Source organism: Condylura cristata, unplaced genomic scaffold (genome assembly GCF_000260355.1).
Source record: "Condylura cristata isolate star-nosed mole 26May11 unplaced genomic scaffold, ConCri1.0 scaffold00011, whole genome shotgun sequence".
Taxonomy (NCBI): Eukaryota; Metazoa; Chordata; class Mammalia; order Eulipotyphla; family Talpidae; genus Condylura; species Condylura cristata.
The window spans coordinates 28,001,970-28,018,997 of NW_004567112.1; the positions used below are offsets into that span (position 1 = coordinate 28,001,970).

Below are 17,028 nucleotides of genomic sequence, written 5' to 3' on the forward strand. Positions count from 1 at the left end.
GTGCGGCACTTCAACTAACACCCATGGGCACACAGTGCTGAAAGAGGACATCCTTCCTGTTTATTCCACAGGGCTTTACATAGGCCCTTGGCGTGAGGCCACCCAAGGCACTGAACCAGGGGCCTGTGGGCACTGGGGAGGCACTGGGCAGGCTGCAAAGCAAATGAGAGCCTTTCAGGGCTTCAGACATGTGACTCAAAAAGGGGTCCAAAAGGCCCCGTGCCACCTGGCTCTGAACAATCGACAGGTCCTCTGCCAGCCTCCTGATGCTGCTTGGGATCTCTCTCCACCTGGCAGACCCAGCCTATAATCCACCATTGGACCTCAGAAAACCTCAGTAAAGGAAAACTAAACTCACTGTATTCCAGAATGTCAGGAGGCAGAAAGAGATGGGAGGTGGAACAGGCTGGTGTAGTTTTAGGGAAACAACTCAGTGTGGTGGGCAGGATAGAAGAGTCCTGACCAGTCTTTCCAGATGAGATTGCCAAGGTTCCTGGGGGCAGAAAGATAACCTGTGTCCAGGCTGCAGGAGGGGGAGAAATATTCTGGTCCAGTCTAGCTACAGGGGCAGTGGGCAAGTCCTGAGCGATGAGTCTTGGTGGCTGCCTCGATTTGCTAAGTGTCACTGGTCTTACATGTTCAGCGCATGGTTCGTGTACTCAGAGACTACACTGATGAGCACTCCGGTGGGTGGGGAGGATGTGGGCCTCACCACCTGGCCCTTCCTGAACTCTCAGGACTAGAACAAGGCCACAGGTGGCTAGAGCCCAGGAACGCGACGCAGCTGGAGATCAAGAGGACTTCGAATCTTTCTGCCTCCGGAGCAAGACTCCGTCAGGCATGCCTCCCATCTCCTCTGAGCCATGATCCAGCCCCTCTCCAGGGCTCCAGGCAGTGCCCTGTGAACTTATCCTTAGTCCAGATCCTTTCTCCTGGGCCCATTCTCTCACCTTCTGGGCCAGGGCTATACCTGAGCAGTGCCTTCCAGGGGAGGAGCTTGCGTGTGCTTCCCGACACAGGGCCAGTGGCTCAGCCTGCAGGCTGTGACTGGGTGTGGGGGAGAAGCATTTGCTGTTCCCCCTCCCCCATACACACTTCCCTGTAGGAAGCTAAAGCTGCCCACTGGGAGGCTGGGGAGGTGTCCTCCCACCATTCTCCCTGCCACAGCTGCATGGAACAAGTGGCTCAAGAGGGGGTGTAGTTGGAGCTGCACAAGCCGGCCCCTCTTCTGGCGGCACCTGCCCTCTTCCTGTCTCAGACGTGCCCCCTCTTGGGGGCTACACGCACAGGCGCAACATGACTGGGGCTGGTTTGGTTCGTTTCAAATCCTCTTTATTTCAGAACAAGCTTTACTTATATATGTACAGGAGCGAGAAGGAGGGAGTCAGCACACACAACAGAGGGGAGCTCACGCCCCAAGCTCTCCCCAGCCGGGAAGGGCGCTGCCTCATCTACCCTAGGCCTTCCGTTCCTCTGCTCAAGGCCCCTTCCGACTACCTGGGCTTAGATGGCAGAGAGGGGCGAGTGGGGCCAGGGAGTTGCTTCTTCCTGGGACTGATCTTTGGCGACACTTTCCAGGATGGCACTAGGCTGGTTTGCCTCTCCCAGTTGACATGGCGGGAAATCAACCATCACCAACGTGGCACACTGTTCCCTTGGTTCTGGAGTATTATGCCAGCAACCCCTGTCTTGCCTGCTCTGATCTGCAGCTAGGCCCTGGGCAGAAGTTGAAGCTATATTTGTTGGGGGAGGTATAAGGGTGGGGGATGAAGGGAATGCAGTGCTGGGTAGGGCCTTGGCCACTGGCTCTGAGGCAAGCAGAGGGCAGAATGCTGCAGTTGACTATCAAAGGTGCTCCCAGCACAGCTATAGATCTCAGGCATCACCAAGAGGCTCACATGCCAGATCTGTGGGGGTGGGGGATGGGAGGGTAGGGGAGGGGAGGGGTCCGCCTGAGGGGGGGGTGGGATTCCAGGCAGCCTTTTAGCTTTTAACATTAAGGCTTTGGGCCGAAAGGCCATGATGCCAGTTGCGCAATTTGGCAAAACGTGGGCTGTTACGTTCCGTTTCAAACCTTTCCCTGTGGCACAGAGAGAAAAAGAGAGAAAGAGAGAGAGAAGAAGAAAGAAAGGGATTAGGGGATGTGTCCACTATTTCCCTATGTGATTGCTGGGGCATGGGCATGGGACAGAAGGAATTTGACTTGGAGAGGTTTTGCCAAATGTCGGGATACTTTCCAGGGAGTCAGGACTGGTTTGGGGCAAGACCAGAGTCCCAAGGCCCAGGATGGAGAGACGGAAGCCCCTGACTTGAGGGAGAAGGGGCCATAGAGAAAGAGGCCTGGCTGGGAGGCCTCAGGGCAGGCTGGGCAAAGGAGGGGTAACCCTGGGTCCTCCCCGGCCTGTGTGCTTAGAGGTGAGCAGGGCTGCTTTGGCTGTGAGTTCTCAGAATGAACCAAGTAGGCAGAGGGGCCTAGCACTGAATCCCCTGGCTGGGCTTCAAGAAGGAAGAGCACCTGTCCCCATGATGTAGTTTGGTGAGGAGATTCATCACCTCCCTGTGCTGTCCCAGTCTCTGCAAAGCTTCCTCTCTCCCTAAAGTCTTCATACACCACCGAATACCGCTGCCCACCCAGGCCTGAGCACGGCCACGCACACATGTGCGCACATCTTCACAAGGCGGCTGGCACACAGACAGAGGGCCGGGTCTCCCCCCGCTTCCTGCCAGCTGTTTCTCTGGGACTCAACCCACAGCCGGCTCAGCCCAGGGGAAAGGCAGCAAGGAGCAGCCAAGAAATACACAAACGGAGGAGGGAAAGTGACTGGGAAAGGTCAGTGCTACAGATGCCAGAATCCTAGACCTGCTAGGCTGGAGGGGCCGCTAACCCGCCAGAGCAGAGGCACAGATTGCTGGCGTAGGGGCCTCACCTAGCCATAAACGCTGTGGGTCTCACCTCACTTGAAACAATAATTGCTACTTCCAGACCATGGACTACCACTCAGAAATAAAAAGGCACAACCAAACCACTGACGTACTCAACAACCGGGGTGAAGTCTCAGGGAATTAAAAAAAATCAAGCCAATCCCACAAGATCACATGTTGTGTAATTACATTATCTAGCATTCTTGAACTGACAAATGACAGAACTGGAGAACAGCCTAGTGGGTGCCAGAGGTTAAGGGGCCTGGTACATGGGCTAGGGCAAGGGGCGGCTGTCACCGGCACCGTGCAGGCATCCCTGGGGTGGTGTTCTGCACCTTAGCCATCCTGATGCCAGCATTCTGGTTGTGGCATGGAACTACAGTTATAGCAAGATGATACCATTGGGGATAAAGCATGCATGGGCTCTCCCTGGGTTATTGCTTACAAACGCATGTCAATTTGCAATACTCAACATAAATAATTGATATGTGAGTTGCCAGCACAGAAAGATCAGGAAGATCTGCTTTAGAGCTTTAAAAATCAGAGGATGAGGCAATGCTGGTCTTACATTTCTCCCTGGTAACAGTCTTGCATCCCCAAATTTATACCTGGGAGTTCACTGTGTAAGAGTCTATTTGACAAAGCAGGCCTACTTCTAACACATTGCTGAGGAAGGTATCAGAAAACCACCATTCCGGTCGCACCTTGCCTAATATCGAGGACAACGAGGCCCAGAGATATCACGTGAATGGCCCAAAGACGCACGGAAGCTCTATGGTAGAACCATGATCTCTGTGCCAGCATCTTCTACCTGTCCCTCTGAGATCAGGGAAAAGGAGGTGAGGCCACGGCTGGCACAGCCCTGCGGACAACACAACGGGCAGCAACACTCCTCGTCTCGGAGGAACTGCCCTGCAAACAGATGCAGCCATCTTTGTTGCCAATATCTGCCCACTGCCCCTTCATGAGGGTTCCACTTGAGGGAGGGCCCCCCTGAGCTTTTCCAGGCCCCTGAGAAGTGGGACAGGGCTGACCAGACCATGCACAGGGAGGGAAGAGGTCAGTGAAATTTCCAAGAGGCTGCAGTGAGTTCCTGAGTGATCAGAAGGGAGCAGAACAAGAATAACGGATGGTTATTGCAGAGAACAAGGGAGGACTTGGGAGCATTTTTACATTGTTTGCTGAGGGCAATGCAAGCCTCAGCATCAGCTCCTTGAGCACCACACTAAAACTGACTGTTCCCTAACACCTGGGGCTCAGGAGATCTGCAGTACTTTACCAGGTGAGCATCAGGTAAACACAGAGACGGCATACATAGTGGCTATGCCGCCAGGTAGGGGTCGGGGCAGTCTGGGTCACAAAGCTCTCTGGGCTGCTTACACCCACGCGTGGGAGACCCGGAGGCTTTGCTGTTTCAAGTCCTGGCTAGGCTGGAGCCAGACTAGGATGGAGTCCAGGCTAGGATGGCCCCACTCCCATTCTTGTTGGAGCTGCTCAACATAGGTCCAGTCTGCTAGGCCACCAGGTCCTTCCCCAAATCCCAGCGAATCTAAGGCTCAGCTTTTAGATGGAGGCACTGGCTGTGCCCTGTGACTGCTGATGGAGTACAGGAGAACCAGCACGACTGCACCCCCAAGTAGGGCCCGTGTGGAAGCAGACGGAGGCCAGGGTATAAGCTCACCTGGTCACTGTGCTAAGGAGCTGGGGTCTTTCCTGGGAGAGGAACCAAGTCCAAGGCTGCCATCCGGGCTGTTCAGGAGCCCTCCCTGCCTCACCTATGAAAATAGGACCCATCTGGCTAGTGAGGTGTGAGCCCGGAGTGACTGCCCAAAGGGACATGAAATGATCACGGGAGAGGGAGCGAACGGGGGCTAGAACGCCAGGGTTCTGAAGCCCCTGTTGGCTCTTTGATGAAAGGAACCCTAGGGCCTTAACACTGTTTACCAAGGGGTGTGAGATATAAAACCTACTAAATCTTTGGACTATCCACATAGCTTCCCTGGGCCTCTATATGAGCCACTTCCAAGAGGGACAAACACAGAAACATGGCAAAGGCGCAATGGAGAGGGAGAGGGGTGAGAGCAGACAGCCCACGCGCGCTTCCCACAGCCAGAGGATTGACTGCTGAGCTAAATTAGGCATCGACTCGTTCCAGGTCTGCATCGCCACATTGCAGACACCGAAAGGTTAAGAAGCAGCACTGGGCCACGTGTCATTGCTAGCAGGCCTGGGAAGACCACATTTGAGGCGTGGATACCCCAGCCAAGAGTGGGAGTAACTTGGATTGGCGAAGATTCAGGTTCAGAAACAATAACTACATCAATTCTAGTTGGCCCAGGAGACCCATTCTCTGTCCAGTCCCCTGGCCACGACGCAATGCTTCACAAGTACAGGATGGCTGGGGCAGGGCAGAACAATACCACTAGGGGTGGTAGACCTCCCACAGGGGTGTCTAAATGTGCTGGAACAAAGCAGATGCTCCCAAGAGGAACACGCAGGCCACCTCTGTGCAGGAAGTATAAGTGCAATCACACTAGACGCCATGTCTCTCTGGAGAGGGCCCCAGCATGGAAGGTCCCTGTGGGTTCTGGGGCAATATGCCTCTCAGATCTAGGGCCATGAGCACCTCCCAGGCTGCAGGTGGTAGTGGCCTACCGCTGGCAGGGAACCACACCCTGAGCTACTCACCCCCAAAAGCCCCTGCTCACACCCAGGGCTTGTCCTTCCTTGTGGTAACTTATGTTTTCAACAATATATGAAAGTGACATCTGATCATGGGTCCAGACAGGGGAGTCCAGGGGCCAGGTACCCACACCCAGCACAGTCTGCTGTGCCTGCTTTCTAGCGCTTAGCCTTCAGACACATGTGGGACAGGCCCTGAGATGAGTGGGCAGGCAAGGCAGCTGGCCCAGTGCCCTCACAGAAGAGATGCCCTCATTCTCAACAGCCCAGCAAAGGCCAAAGCAGCCCTGCCCCCTGTCCTGGGGAAGAGCCAGGAGAGCCCAGCGTCCTCACTCCTTCAGTCTGGACCTGGAACTAGAGACAGCTCCAGGTATCACCTCACTGACCTGGGGTGATTGGCTCCAAGCCAACATGTGCTGGCCCTTTAGGGACCAGGAATTTCCAGATACATGAACTTGAAGAGGTTCCTCCTGGAGTCCTATGACCTAGGGGCTGCCTGGGGAAGGGATGGGGTTAGGTGGGGGAAGGCCACGGAGCCGGAGTGCTGGCACTTACCTTGACCTTCGCAAAGCTTCCTCATCAGGGTCTTGCACTGTGGGCAGAAAGTTGCTGGTCAGAAGGGATCAGAGGGACATAGGAAGAATTCTGTGGGCATTGAATCACCACTGAGGACTGAGCAGTTACTGCCCTCGCCTGTCAACTGTAGAAGGGGACAGCTGTGTGGACACAGCACAGGGAACAAAGGCCATGGAAGGGAAGTAGGAGGAGGAGGGGCAGAGGTATGGCCTACCAGGTCCTCACATCCCAGTTCTGGACAGTCATTCGCCACCGCTGGCAGCTGAGCAGAAGACTGGGGGTATTTGCCTGTCCTGCTGGGCCCGGAAGAGGCTCAGCAGGTCACGGACAACCAAGGCTAGTTCATCTCTGAGAACAGCGGGGAGGGCTTGAGTCCCCCATTTCTGCGACCTTCCCCACTGTGGCTGTGGCACCCCAGCATCTCCCTCTTTGGTCCCATCCTCACTTACTAAATTCTGTCCCTGTCATCTGAGCCAAGATGCGGAAGGAGCGAGACTGCAGGTTGGAGGAGCGGCGGGCCCACTCATCAGCCTCATCTTCAGGCTTGTTCTGGTTCTTAATCACCGCCTGATACACGGGTGAGGCACTGTCTACAGCCAGGTCTTTCATAGGCAGATTCCTGCAAGGAGGAAAGAGGCCTTTGGCGAGGGCCGGGCCAGAGCCCTGTCCTTGCACCCCCACACCCATCGGTAGCCCCTACTTGTCTGAACCCACCATGCCCTTTTCCCACTTCCATTTCGGAGCCTGGGGCAAGGGCTTGACCTGGGTCTTCAGTGCTCAGGGTGGTCACAGCAAAACAGCGAGTCCTCTCACAGCAAAACAGCGAGTCCTCTCACAAAGGCCCAGACCCTCCTTCTACCCCATTCCAATGACTCCAGAGACAAGGCCTAAAGAAAACCCACCCCAGGGGTTAAGGAGAGCAGAGGCTGAAGAGATCTGCTGAAAGTAATTTGTGCTTTTCCGAGCAGGCCTTGAGTCTGGGCTGGGTGAGGGCAGGCCTTTCTAGGGACCCAGAGATTTATTTGGGGTCAATCCTTTGCCCTCCTCACACCTCTGGATCCAAACAGGGAGCTGCCATTGATGTGGCCGCCCTGGAAGAGGACTGGGGTCTCCAGTTCAGCTACCCACAGGCAGCTCAGTGGGGTGAGGAACTGGGCAAGCAGGCAGCACTGCAGCTGGCACTGAGGTTTCTGGCCTGGGTTCCGGGGGGTAAAGCCATAGGGAAGGCACTGGTCTCTACCCCAGGACAGCACAGCCTGTGAAAAGGACTTAGCGGCTTCTCTTTGACTTCCAGGGTCTGGCACGTAGTAGGTGCTCAAGGCTTGCTCGAATGACAGAATCCTAGAACAGAGCCCGTTGGGACCAGTGCCTTCTGTCCCAGATCAGACCACAAAGTAGGACATGACAAAAGCTTCAGGATGCCCACTCATTCCATCCACCCTGGAGAAAGTCAGCAGTAATGGCTTCCCTAGACTGTGGGCCAGTGGCCCAGTCCTCTTCTCTTATACATGCTGAGACTGAGGTTCCGAGAGACCAGTGAACTAGCTCCACGTTACAACACACAGGGGCTCTGCTGAATTAGATCCCAGGTTCCCCGGTTCCCTGCCCAGTATCATTTTCATCAGACCCTCTGCAGTGTCAGGGTTCAGGAAGAATGCTTGAGTGGCCTTCACATCCAGATGCTCCACATCTGGAGACATCGTTCAGCCCAGAAACTGGCCTTGTTGGGCTTCCCCCAGGCCTACCTGCCTTAACGATGGCCATTTCTACCTGCCTCTCCCTAGAAGGGGGTCCTCCCAGTCTCCATGTCTTCTATTCTCTCTGCAAGGAACTGAACAGAAGCACTGGCCTAGTGCCCCAGGATTGGCCCCTCAGGTCTGGCTCAAAGGTCAGTAATGAAATCAGAAGTGTAAGATGACAAACGACCAAGGCTAGGTAGTTTCACCTATTTTGCTAAAGGCTTTTCTCTGGCCCACAGAGTTATAAGTTCCAGCAGCCTGCAACTGGGGTTATATGGGAAAGATCAGAGGAGACCTCTGGGGTTCAGGCAGGTAGGACCCTGTGCAACCCAGGGAGCAGAGCGCAATGTGGGATCTCACTGGATGTAGGTGGCCATTTCTGGGCTGGGAAGCCATCCTAAGGGCCCTGGGAGCAGAGTCTGGGCCGCTGAGGTCTCTGGGTAAGATGGAGACTAAGAAGGCACAACAAGCACTCCCTGGTCTGCGAGGAAGAGGGGAGGAGTGGGGAAGTGTGGGAGAGGGACGGCATGGCCCCAAGTCCAGGCCTGGCCCTGGAGTCTGTCTATATCACCTTTGTGGTCCAGAAAGCAAATGGAAGGCCCTTGCTGCCATTTCCCTGGAATGTGCCCTTGAGGCGCTCCCCTGTCCCCCGCACGGCTCCATTGGGGCAAGAAAGCTGCTGGGAGGGATTCCCTGAGGGTTCACATTATTGGGTTCATTTCCTACCAAGCGGTGCAGACTCAGGACTGGAGTTGCTGCCCTGACAGAGATTGGGGATCAGAGCAAGGACAGCCACCAAGACTTTTAAGATGCCAGGGCTCAGGGAAAGCACATACAGAGAGGCGATGGAACAGGTTCTGCAGCGCAGGACCCTGGGCCCAAAGGCCCTCTGGAGCCCCTATCAGTGTGGTCTCTACCACTGAAACACTCCACGGTCACACTCTGTCAAGGTCACCTCTGGGCATCTGTTCCTTTGGGCACTGCCCTGAGTCTGACTCATCTTTTGCTTCCTGGGGATGGTACTGGCAGGGGCTGGCTTCTCCACCCTCTCAGGATTCTGAGGAGTGGCTTCCAAAGGGCCCCTTCCCATCCTTTTCCCTGAGTAAGGGCCCAGGGTAGACTCCGACATTCAGGTCTACACTGACCCGTGCAAGCAGGAAAGGTGGTAGGGCACCCCCATGTAGCTTGATTAAGAGAACATAGGGATGTAGCCCACCCTTGGGGGCAGGGAGCTCTGTGTCCACAGTGAGGTTATGTGGGGCAAACCCCAAAAGCCATCATGTCAGGCGAGGTGGCTCCAAGGCAGAACGTGGACGGAGTCAGTGGCCACTGTCCTCACACATGGCCCATTAAATCTACTCCCCTCAACCCACAACCAGACAGACGGACGACGGAACAGACACTGTGGGTCTACTTACGCCAGCGGAGACGCCCTGCCAAGCAGAGGGAAGCCCAGCAGGGGTGTATGTCCATCAAGGGTAGCAGAGGGGCGGCGCACACAAGGGAGCAGGGTTAGGATGAGAAATGAGTTACGGGAATGGAGTGAATAAAGGAGGAAGAGAGAGAGAGAAAAAGAAAATCGTCAGTGAGGAAGGATTCGTGGAGATTAACAGCAGAAACGGAGCACCTCGTGGCAGAGAACGGCAGCTCTCACCCACTGGCACCACAGTAGCATCAGCCCAGCAGGGCTGAGTTAGAAGGAAGGGAAAGGGTGTTGCTTCCCAGGCATGGAAGGGCAGGGGAGGGGGGGAAAGATAAGGAAGATCCTTCGGAATGCCTACGTTAGATTCATGGTGCATAACGTTAAAACCAGTCATGGATGTTGCAGTAGTAAAACCAAAGGAGAGCAGTCTTTTCCCAAGCTGTAAAAAGTAAAGTTAGTGAAGAGCGATTCTTCCATTATTTTCCACTGACCCCCACTTTGGTAACCACTACCACTGAGCACACCAAGGACACACAGCAGACAAATGTTAACAGGAAATCCCTGCTAGCTCCTTGGCTTAGTCAGGCAGCCTTTTCTGGCTACGCATGAGCTAACGGTGGTGTTTTTAAACTTGCATGGTCATATTTTCTGCTTTGAATGATGGAATTAAATAAATAACATTGTCCAGAGTTCCGTGAAGAGCTACAGCCCACTTGACTCAGAGCTTCAGGGCAAGCAACCTCCTCCCCCTGCTGGTCGGAATGTGGTACTGTGTTCTTGAGGCTGGTGGGGCATGGGGGCAAGTTGGGGCTGTCTCCCACTTTTTGCTTTCTGGAGCCTGCCCTTAACCCACCCACACATTTGACGGTGTTACTGGGCTGGGTTCTGGTAATGTCAAACACTGTATTTGGGACTTGTTAACCCTCTTTCCCTCTTACAACAGTTCTTAGTTTCAGGAAAAGTACAGCCATCATTTTAAGATTTTTTTTGCCTTGAGTTGCTAAGGATCCTGACTCAGGGATAAGGTGTTATCCAAAGATATAATCAGTTGATTTGAAAGTCAACACTAAAGTTATTCTCAAGTAGAAACAGCAAGAGACTATGAATGTGTGTGTGTGAGCGCACACATGAAAGGAAGAATGACAAGAAACAGACAGACAGAGGGTGAAAGACACACATGCACATACATACAAATAGAGAAAAGCAATGATACATAGAAAGAGACAGGAAGGGAGATATAGGCGGAGATATAGAAAGTACAGAGTGACAGAAAGAGACAAAAGGGAGACAGACAGACACACACACACAGGCAAAACCAGAAAGAAACACAGAGAGGTCCCCATTATATTCACACTACTGGCGGTTTCACCCGCAAATGATTTTCAGTCATTTCTTGTCATACTCACAGTTTCCTCCACCATTACTGACAGACAAATTCCAGATAGAGGGTGCCCTAAGCCCCACTGCCCTGGGGCCAACAGGAGACAGGGTGTAGCACTGAGGGCTCCCCAGGCTCCACAGGGGGGCTGACTGCCTGTGATGATTGGTCCAGAGACCCATTTCCAAACAAGAAACCCAGTCGGGTACTTGGATCACTCTCATAGTTGGAAGATCGCAGCTACTCCTTCCCAACCACCACCAAAGAATGGCTTGGCTGTGATAGGACTGGATCATCCAGACTATGACCCTGGTTAAGGGGGTTCCAGAAGTCAGCCCCCTCATGTAACCTGGGAAAATGCAGACACTGTGAAAAGCACTTGGAAGAGCCAACACAGTCTGCATTTCTCCACTCTTCTAAAGCTGACCATGATATGGATTCTGAAGAGAAAGCACCATGTTCTGGAAAGCCCTGGTGGAGGCTGGTTTCCCTTGGAGGCCTGTGCCCCAGGAAGCCCAAGATGAGGGAGGAATGCTGGTCCAGATGCCTAAAGTCTCTGAAGGTGCCCAGCAGCCTGGGGCCCTTGGCCTCTGCAGGTGAAGAGGCCTGGCCAGTGGTGGAGGCATCAAACGATGAGCCACGGTGGAGGAGGGGAGGCGCTTACCCACTGAAGTCACTGCCCTGGGCCTGGGCCTGCCCGGCGATGGCATCCATGATGGCATCCTGGGAGTACATGCTGATGGGTGTGTTGTATTGTGCGTGGATGATGGTGGCCTTGCCACCCAGCCCCTTCACCTCAATGGGCTTGTGGGTCGACAGGGCTGAGTCCTTCAGGGCGTTGGGGTTGAAGCGTTCCTGGTAGTCAGCACTGGGGGAGGAGAGCATGGGAGCAAAGGGGGAGGGGCAGGAGAGGGAGATGGAAGGAGAGAAGGGCAACAGGTGGTGTTATATGGCAGGTCAAAGTGAGGACTGGCAGTGGAGGGTGTGGAGAGAGATCCCAAAAGCCTGACCCCAGAGAGGTTACTCATCTCCCAGACAGTGGGTGGCCTGGTCTGGTCAGGAAATGCTCCTCATTGTCCTATCCCCTAGCTCCCCACACCCCCACCCCACAGCACTTTGTGGATGGTTTTTCTTGCTCTTCTTGACTTTCCCGGATCTCTAGAGGCCTCTCTCAGTCTGAGTTACCTCCCAGGGTCACCTGGAGGCATGAGGGCTCTCTCACCACATCTCTCACCACTCGCAGGGTAGCAGAGACAAAAGGCTGGGAGTGGGGGCTGGAACTGGGGAAAGCTGGGCCATACTGGGGCACACGTGAGTGGAAGCTACAGCCCAAGCAGAGTCAAGAACGCCCCAAAGGCGAAAAGCAGCTCCAGTGAGATTCTGAACCAGGTTCTTCCACAAAGGGGCTCATCTGGTGGCCACGGTCTTGGTGACCTGGCGTTCTGCTCCTCTGAAATCTTCTTCCATGCATTTCTTCCTCAGAGCAGGGTTCAGGCTGCTCAGTCTCTTTCAGGTCCAACTTGCTGTGAAGTCACCCATGTCTGCCCATCAGGGCCTTTCCCTCCGCAGGTAGATGAGATGGCCAGGCCAAGACAAGGTGCAACTCAGCCTTCTGAGGAGCCCCACCAGGACAGTCTTCAGACCCCCACAGACCCCTTCTCAAGCGTGGCACTCCACCCATTACCCACCAGAGCCAGCCTGCCTTCCTAAGCAGCTGCAGCAGGGACTGAAGGCGGGCGCATCAGACAGAACCCTGGCACCCCTCCCCAGCGCCTCCACTTCACACTCACAGCACCACACATGCGGGCTCACTTAGGGTGCTCACAAACGCACCCCCCACTCACACATGCACACACATGGACACATGCTGGCAGGTCTGCTGTCCTGACAGACGCACGGATGCATGCTGGGATATGCACACAAGCACACACACATGCTTTCCTTTGATACTAACTTGGCTGGAGAGTTGGCTATCACCTGGGAAGGGGAGAAAGAGCAAAGATAAGGCTGTCAGAGCCAGGCTCTGGCCAGCAGGGTGTGGGGAGGAGTGGAGCCTTGGGCCCCTCCTCAGACTGGCCTTGGTGGAGGCCAGCCAGCCCAGCGGGCACTGGGTACAAAGGGTATGGAGAGAGCTGAGTCAGGCTGAGCCTGGGGGACCACAGTTGAGGTCAAAGATGCCGAGAGCGGTGTTTGCCCTTCAGTAGGCCCCTCAGTACCCAGAGCTTTGGCGGGAAGGCTTTCTTGTCCATCGTCATGGGCACTCATGTACCACGACATAAATTCCCCATGTACAGCCTGACTGTGCACATAGACTGCAGGGGAGGAAGCTGGAGATGAGACAGAGCCAACTGTGGCTGCTGCAGGAAGGGCCAAGACTCCAGGTGCCTCTTAGCCAGACAATAGCTCTGGGCTTCCCCTTGTTTGGTGGGCAAGGGGGCAGCTCAAGGAGCTCCACTCACTGAGTAGGAGGGGTAGGGTGCTGGAGACATGTGCAGCGGAGTTGCTGCAGCCCCTGTGATCTGCTCTCCCTCCCAGGGAGTCCAGGCCACTCCCCCTAGGGTACAGGGGTAGGTGGCTCTGTGCAGTACCCGGTCACCACTACGACGGGCCCTATGGATGGGCAATGAGGCCGGATGAGGGAGTGGGGAGTCTTAGGGAGAAGTGTGGGTCTTAAGCCTATCCCAGGATAGGCCCCTAGCCGAGGCAAGACAGCATGGACACAAGAAGGACCCACCCCTCATGCCTTTTAAGAGCAAGCCTCCTGGAGCGCCACCTCTTAGGGGAATCTTTGTCTGCAGTGTGTTTCTTTGAGTTCAGTGTCAACTCCTGCAGCACCAAGAGCCTGTCAGAAACCTCAGGGGAAAAAATGCTGATGGCGGCATGCCTGTCCCTGCCACCTTCCAGACCTCCTTCCATCTTCCTGACCACTGTGGGCTCTGAGTGGGGGAGCATGGACAGGACAGTTGGCCTGTCCCTGGTTAACCTGTGGCCAGGACTTTGGGCCACCAGATCAAAACTAAGGAACCTCAAGCCCTAGGCCGTTTCACAGTGGCCCTGTTCGGCCTCCACCTGACACTGTCTCCAAGCTAATAAAATCCTCTCTGTCTTCCCAGGCTCAAAATAGCTGTAAGTGGAGCTATATTAGGAAAGAGCCAGCACAGATCTTCCATTCCTTGTCCATTTTTGGCCAGTACTGACAACTGCAGGGTGGGCTCTTGCTCTGAGCTCGTAGAGGGCAGTAATGACACTGGGGGTTGCCTCTGCCCAGGTAGCCAGTTCTTTCTTTGGTATTAATTCCTGCCCACAGCTTAGCTTCCACTTGAGGGCCTGAGACTGGAACGTCTCAGCAGACACAGCTCAGAGAAGGCCCAGAGGCCCAAAGGTGGGGGTGGGAGGCAGAGGGAGGAGTCAGTTATAAGGTCTGCCGGGGGGCCTTTTCACCGAGTGCTCTGAGGGACGCTACCTTCAGTGCTAGCCCCAAAGAGGTCAGGAGAAGGGGGTGTAGGGTGTCTCAGACCCAGCTGTCCCCTCACTTGTTCTCTGTGCCTCCCAAAAACAGCTTTGGAATCACATTAGAAGTTGCCTAGAGAGAGTAGGGGGCAGAAATTCCTTTTGGGGCCAGACAGGAAAGGGCTCAAATCTTGCTCCTCCCTCTTCCTAAGCTCTGTGACTCTGGGAGAGATACCCACCTAGCCCAGCCTCCATTTCCTCATGCATTTCATCCCAGTGGCCTCAGCAGAACTGGATTGTGCAGACTAAACAGAATCCTGAGTATAAAACCCTTGGCATGGGTACTGCATGTGGTGGAGGGATAAGCATTTGCTGACCCTGTCTGCTGCACCAGTCTCTTAGCGAATGTGGAGGCCTCGGCCCAGGAGGCTCCACCACTCCCGCAGACCCTTCCTAGGGACGGCAGCACCAGCCTTCACTGTGGAAGAAGCTTTCGCTCCGCTCCTCCCCTGAACGTCAAGCCCCTTTACACCAGGGGAGAGTCATGAGAAGTAGAATGGGCTGGCTCCTGACAGGTCCGCCTGGGTACCAGTCCCATCTACCACTCAATGGATTTGTCATTGGGAAAAGTCTGACTCTTAGCTTCTGTTTCCCAGTTGTAAAGTGGAGGGAGTGATGTTCACCTTTGGAATTGCCAAGGACGGTGTTAGTGTGGGGACCACTAGCTGTCCCCACCTGAAACAGCACCATCCCTGCAGGTGGGTCTCTCGGAGGCTTGAACCCACTAGAGCTTGACCTCCCTGCCTGGCTCCAGTTCCAGAGAGAACCAGTAAGAGCAACCAGCTCATCCAAGCCCAGAAAGAGGCTGTTTCTACGCTGCCATTCCCTGAGTTCTCAGGTGGAAGCCTTTTGATGGAAAAAATATATGACCTTGGCACACAGACTAACCTCGGGATTCCAAAAAGGGCTGGGGGACCAATGAACCCCCAGAGACCATTGATCTGCTAGGGCACAGGAACCAAGGCATTGAGTCAGACTGACGTGGGCGAGACTATCTCAGGTTGTGATTCTGACTCATGGGCATACCTGTTGCGTGACTGCAGGCAACATGAAGTGAGTGTATGCTAGAACTAAGCTCAGCATTGTGTGTGGGTGCAATTGTTTAGTCCTCTCGGTAATCCCTAGACATGGATAGTCTCGTGCCCATGCGTAGAGGAAGAGCCTGAACCTTTCATTGGGCCATGGTGCCTTTACTCAGCCTATTCTGAGTAAATCACACTGCGTGAATGGTGAATGGTAGAAGGGACAGTGAGATAACAGTGTGAAGGGTTTATAAAACTAATACTGCTTGCTAAAGTTCTAGTTTCTATAAAGGCCTGTGCTCTCAGATTCCCACCGGCTAGCCTAAAAATGGGGTGGAGTAGAGAGGTGGGCTGCTGATCTCCTCCAGAAGGCCTTCTCTTTGAGGCCCTACCTCCTTATTGTCTTGTTCCAGCCAGGAGCAGTCCTGTCAGCTTGCACACCTCTATTGTCAAACCTCTGCTTCCAGGTCAAGGTGCTCCCTCCTCCCGGCAGCTTTCCCAGACCACTCCCAGCCCTACAGCGCTCATCATCACACTTCTCTAAATCTTCCTGCTCCTGCCTCAGCTCCGAAAGAGGTGAGACAGCCTGTCCCTTGCTCTTCCCTTTGCTCCAGAGCTCCTGGAGGCAGCAGGGTTTGTGCTGTTCTGGGTGGTAGTGTGAAAGTTTCGGGAATCAGTCTTTTGTATTCAGACTTAGCTTAACCACCACATTGAAACTGGACATGGATGTTGACTTAACCTCTCTGAGCCTCAGTTTCCCCCTCTGCAAAATCCAGCATGTCACTCCAGTTCTGTAAAGTTGTTATGCACCCAGCTCATGGTAAGTGTCAATAGGATCGATGCTTTCATTGCTCCCAGCCAAGCGCTGCCTCACAGATGTAAGGTAGGCTGGTTGAGGCCAGCTCCTTGTTCTGACCACTTGACCAGGCCCTACTGAGCACTGAAGACCCAGGTGGCCCCAGATTACCACCGGAGAGCTGTGCACCCATTACCTACCCTCCTGGGAGTCCAGCACCTGAGGCCTTCCCTCGGAGGCTCATCTGATACATTTGAGCCATCTCCCTCAGAGTCTCTGCCGAGTACAGGCCAATGGGGTTGTTATACTGCCTTGGCTGGCTTGGGCCCAGTGGTGCTTTGGGGCTGAGTGAGTCCAGGGCCCCCTCCGGGCTTGTCTTGGCCCCTGGGCTGGCCCGAGGAGGGCCGGAGTCAGAAGCCTCTGTTTGTGAGGAGAAGATGGAGGCCTGGGAGAAGGAGGAGCTAAAGGTCTGCCTGAGCTCGGGGGTGCCCGGGCTGACAGGGCTGACCCTCGCCTCAGGGTCAGGGCTGGGCACCACCGGGCCGCCGTTCGTGTCCGGAGCAGGGTCCTGGCACAGGGTAGCCACCATGCAGGGAAAGAGAAGAGAGCAGTTAGAGGCCACACGCATCCTAGCGCTTGTGAATGGACCTGAAACAGAGGTGTTAGAAAGAGCACCCAGCAGCCTGCAGCCCATCACACAGAGTTTGGCAGTGGTCGAGGGACATCTGGAATAGAAAGGTTTAGTCAGGAAGAACAGGGATGCACGTGACTCTTGGCCCTGAGACTGGGATCCACCTGGACAAAATGCAGAGCCCCACACAGAAAGCCAAGCCAGGTCAGCCTGCCTGCAGGACTGGAAGAAAGGGTTGGAGAAAGGGAGTGTGGGTTTCAGGGAGTGGGGGAAGCCCCTTCCAGCTTATGTCTGTTTTCCTTTCCTGAATGGGAGCATCTGGTGGGCACAGCTCACTGTATTGACCCCA

At 54.7% G+C, this 17,028-nt stretch overlaps 1 protein-coding gene across 1 annotated transcript in view; it reads right to left on the reverse strand.

Moving 5' to 3' along the window:
- LDB3 (LIM domain binding 3) overlaps positions 1-17,028 on the reverse strand; it is a 54,365-nt gene that overhangs the window by 27,224 nt on the left and 10,113 nt on the right. Inside the window, exons 4-7 of the mRNA XM_004681053.2 lie at positions 16,249-16,616; positions 11,385-11,588; positions 6,630-6,799; positions 6,160-6,196 (exon numbers count right to left, since the gene is read on the reverse strand). Of these exons, the coding sequence (XP_004681110.1) occupies positions 6,160-6,196; positions 6,630-6,799; positions 11,385-11,588; positions 16,249-16,616 (779 nt within the window). The remainder of the gene's footprint in view (positions 1-6,159; positions 6,197-6,629; positions 6,800-11,384; positions 11,589-16,248; positions 16,617-17,028) is intronic.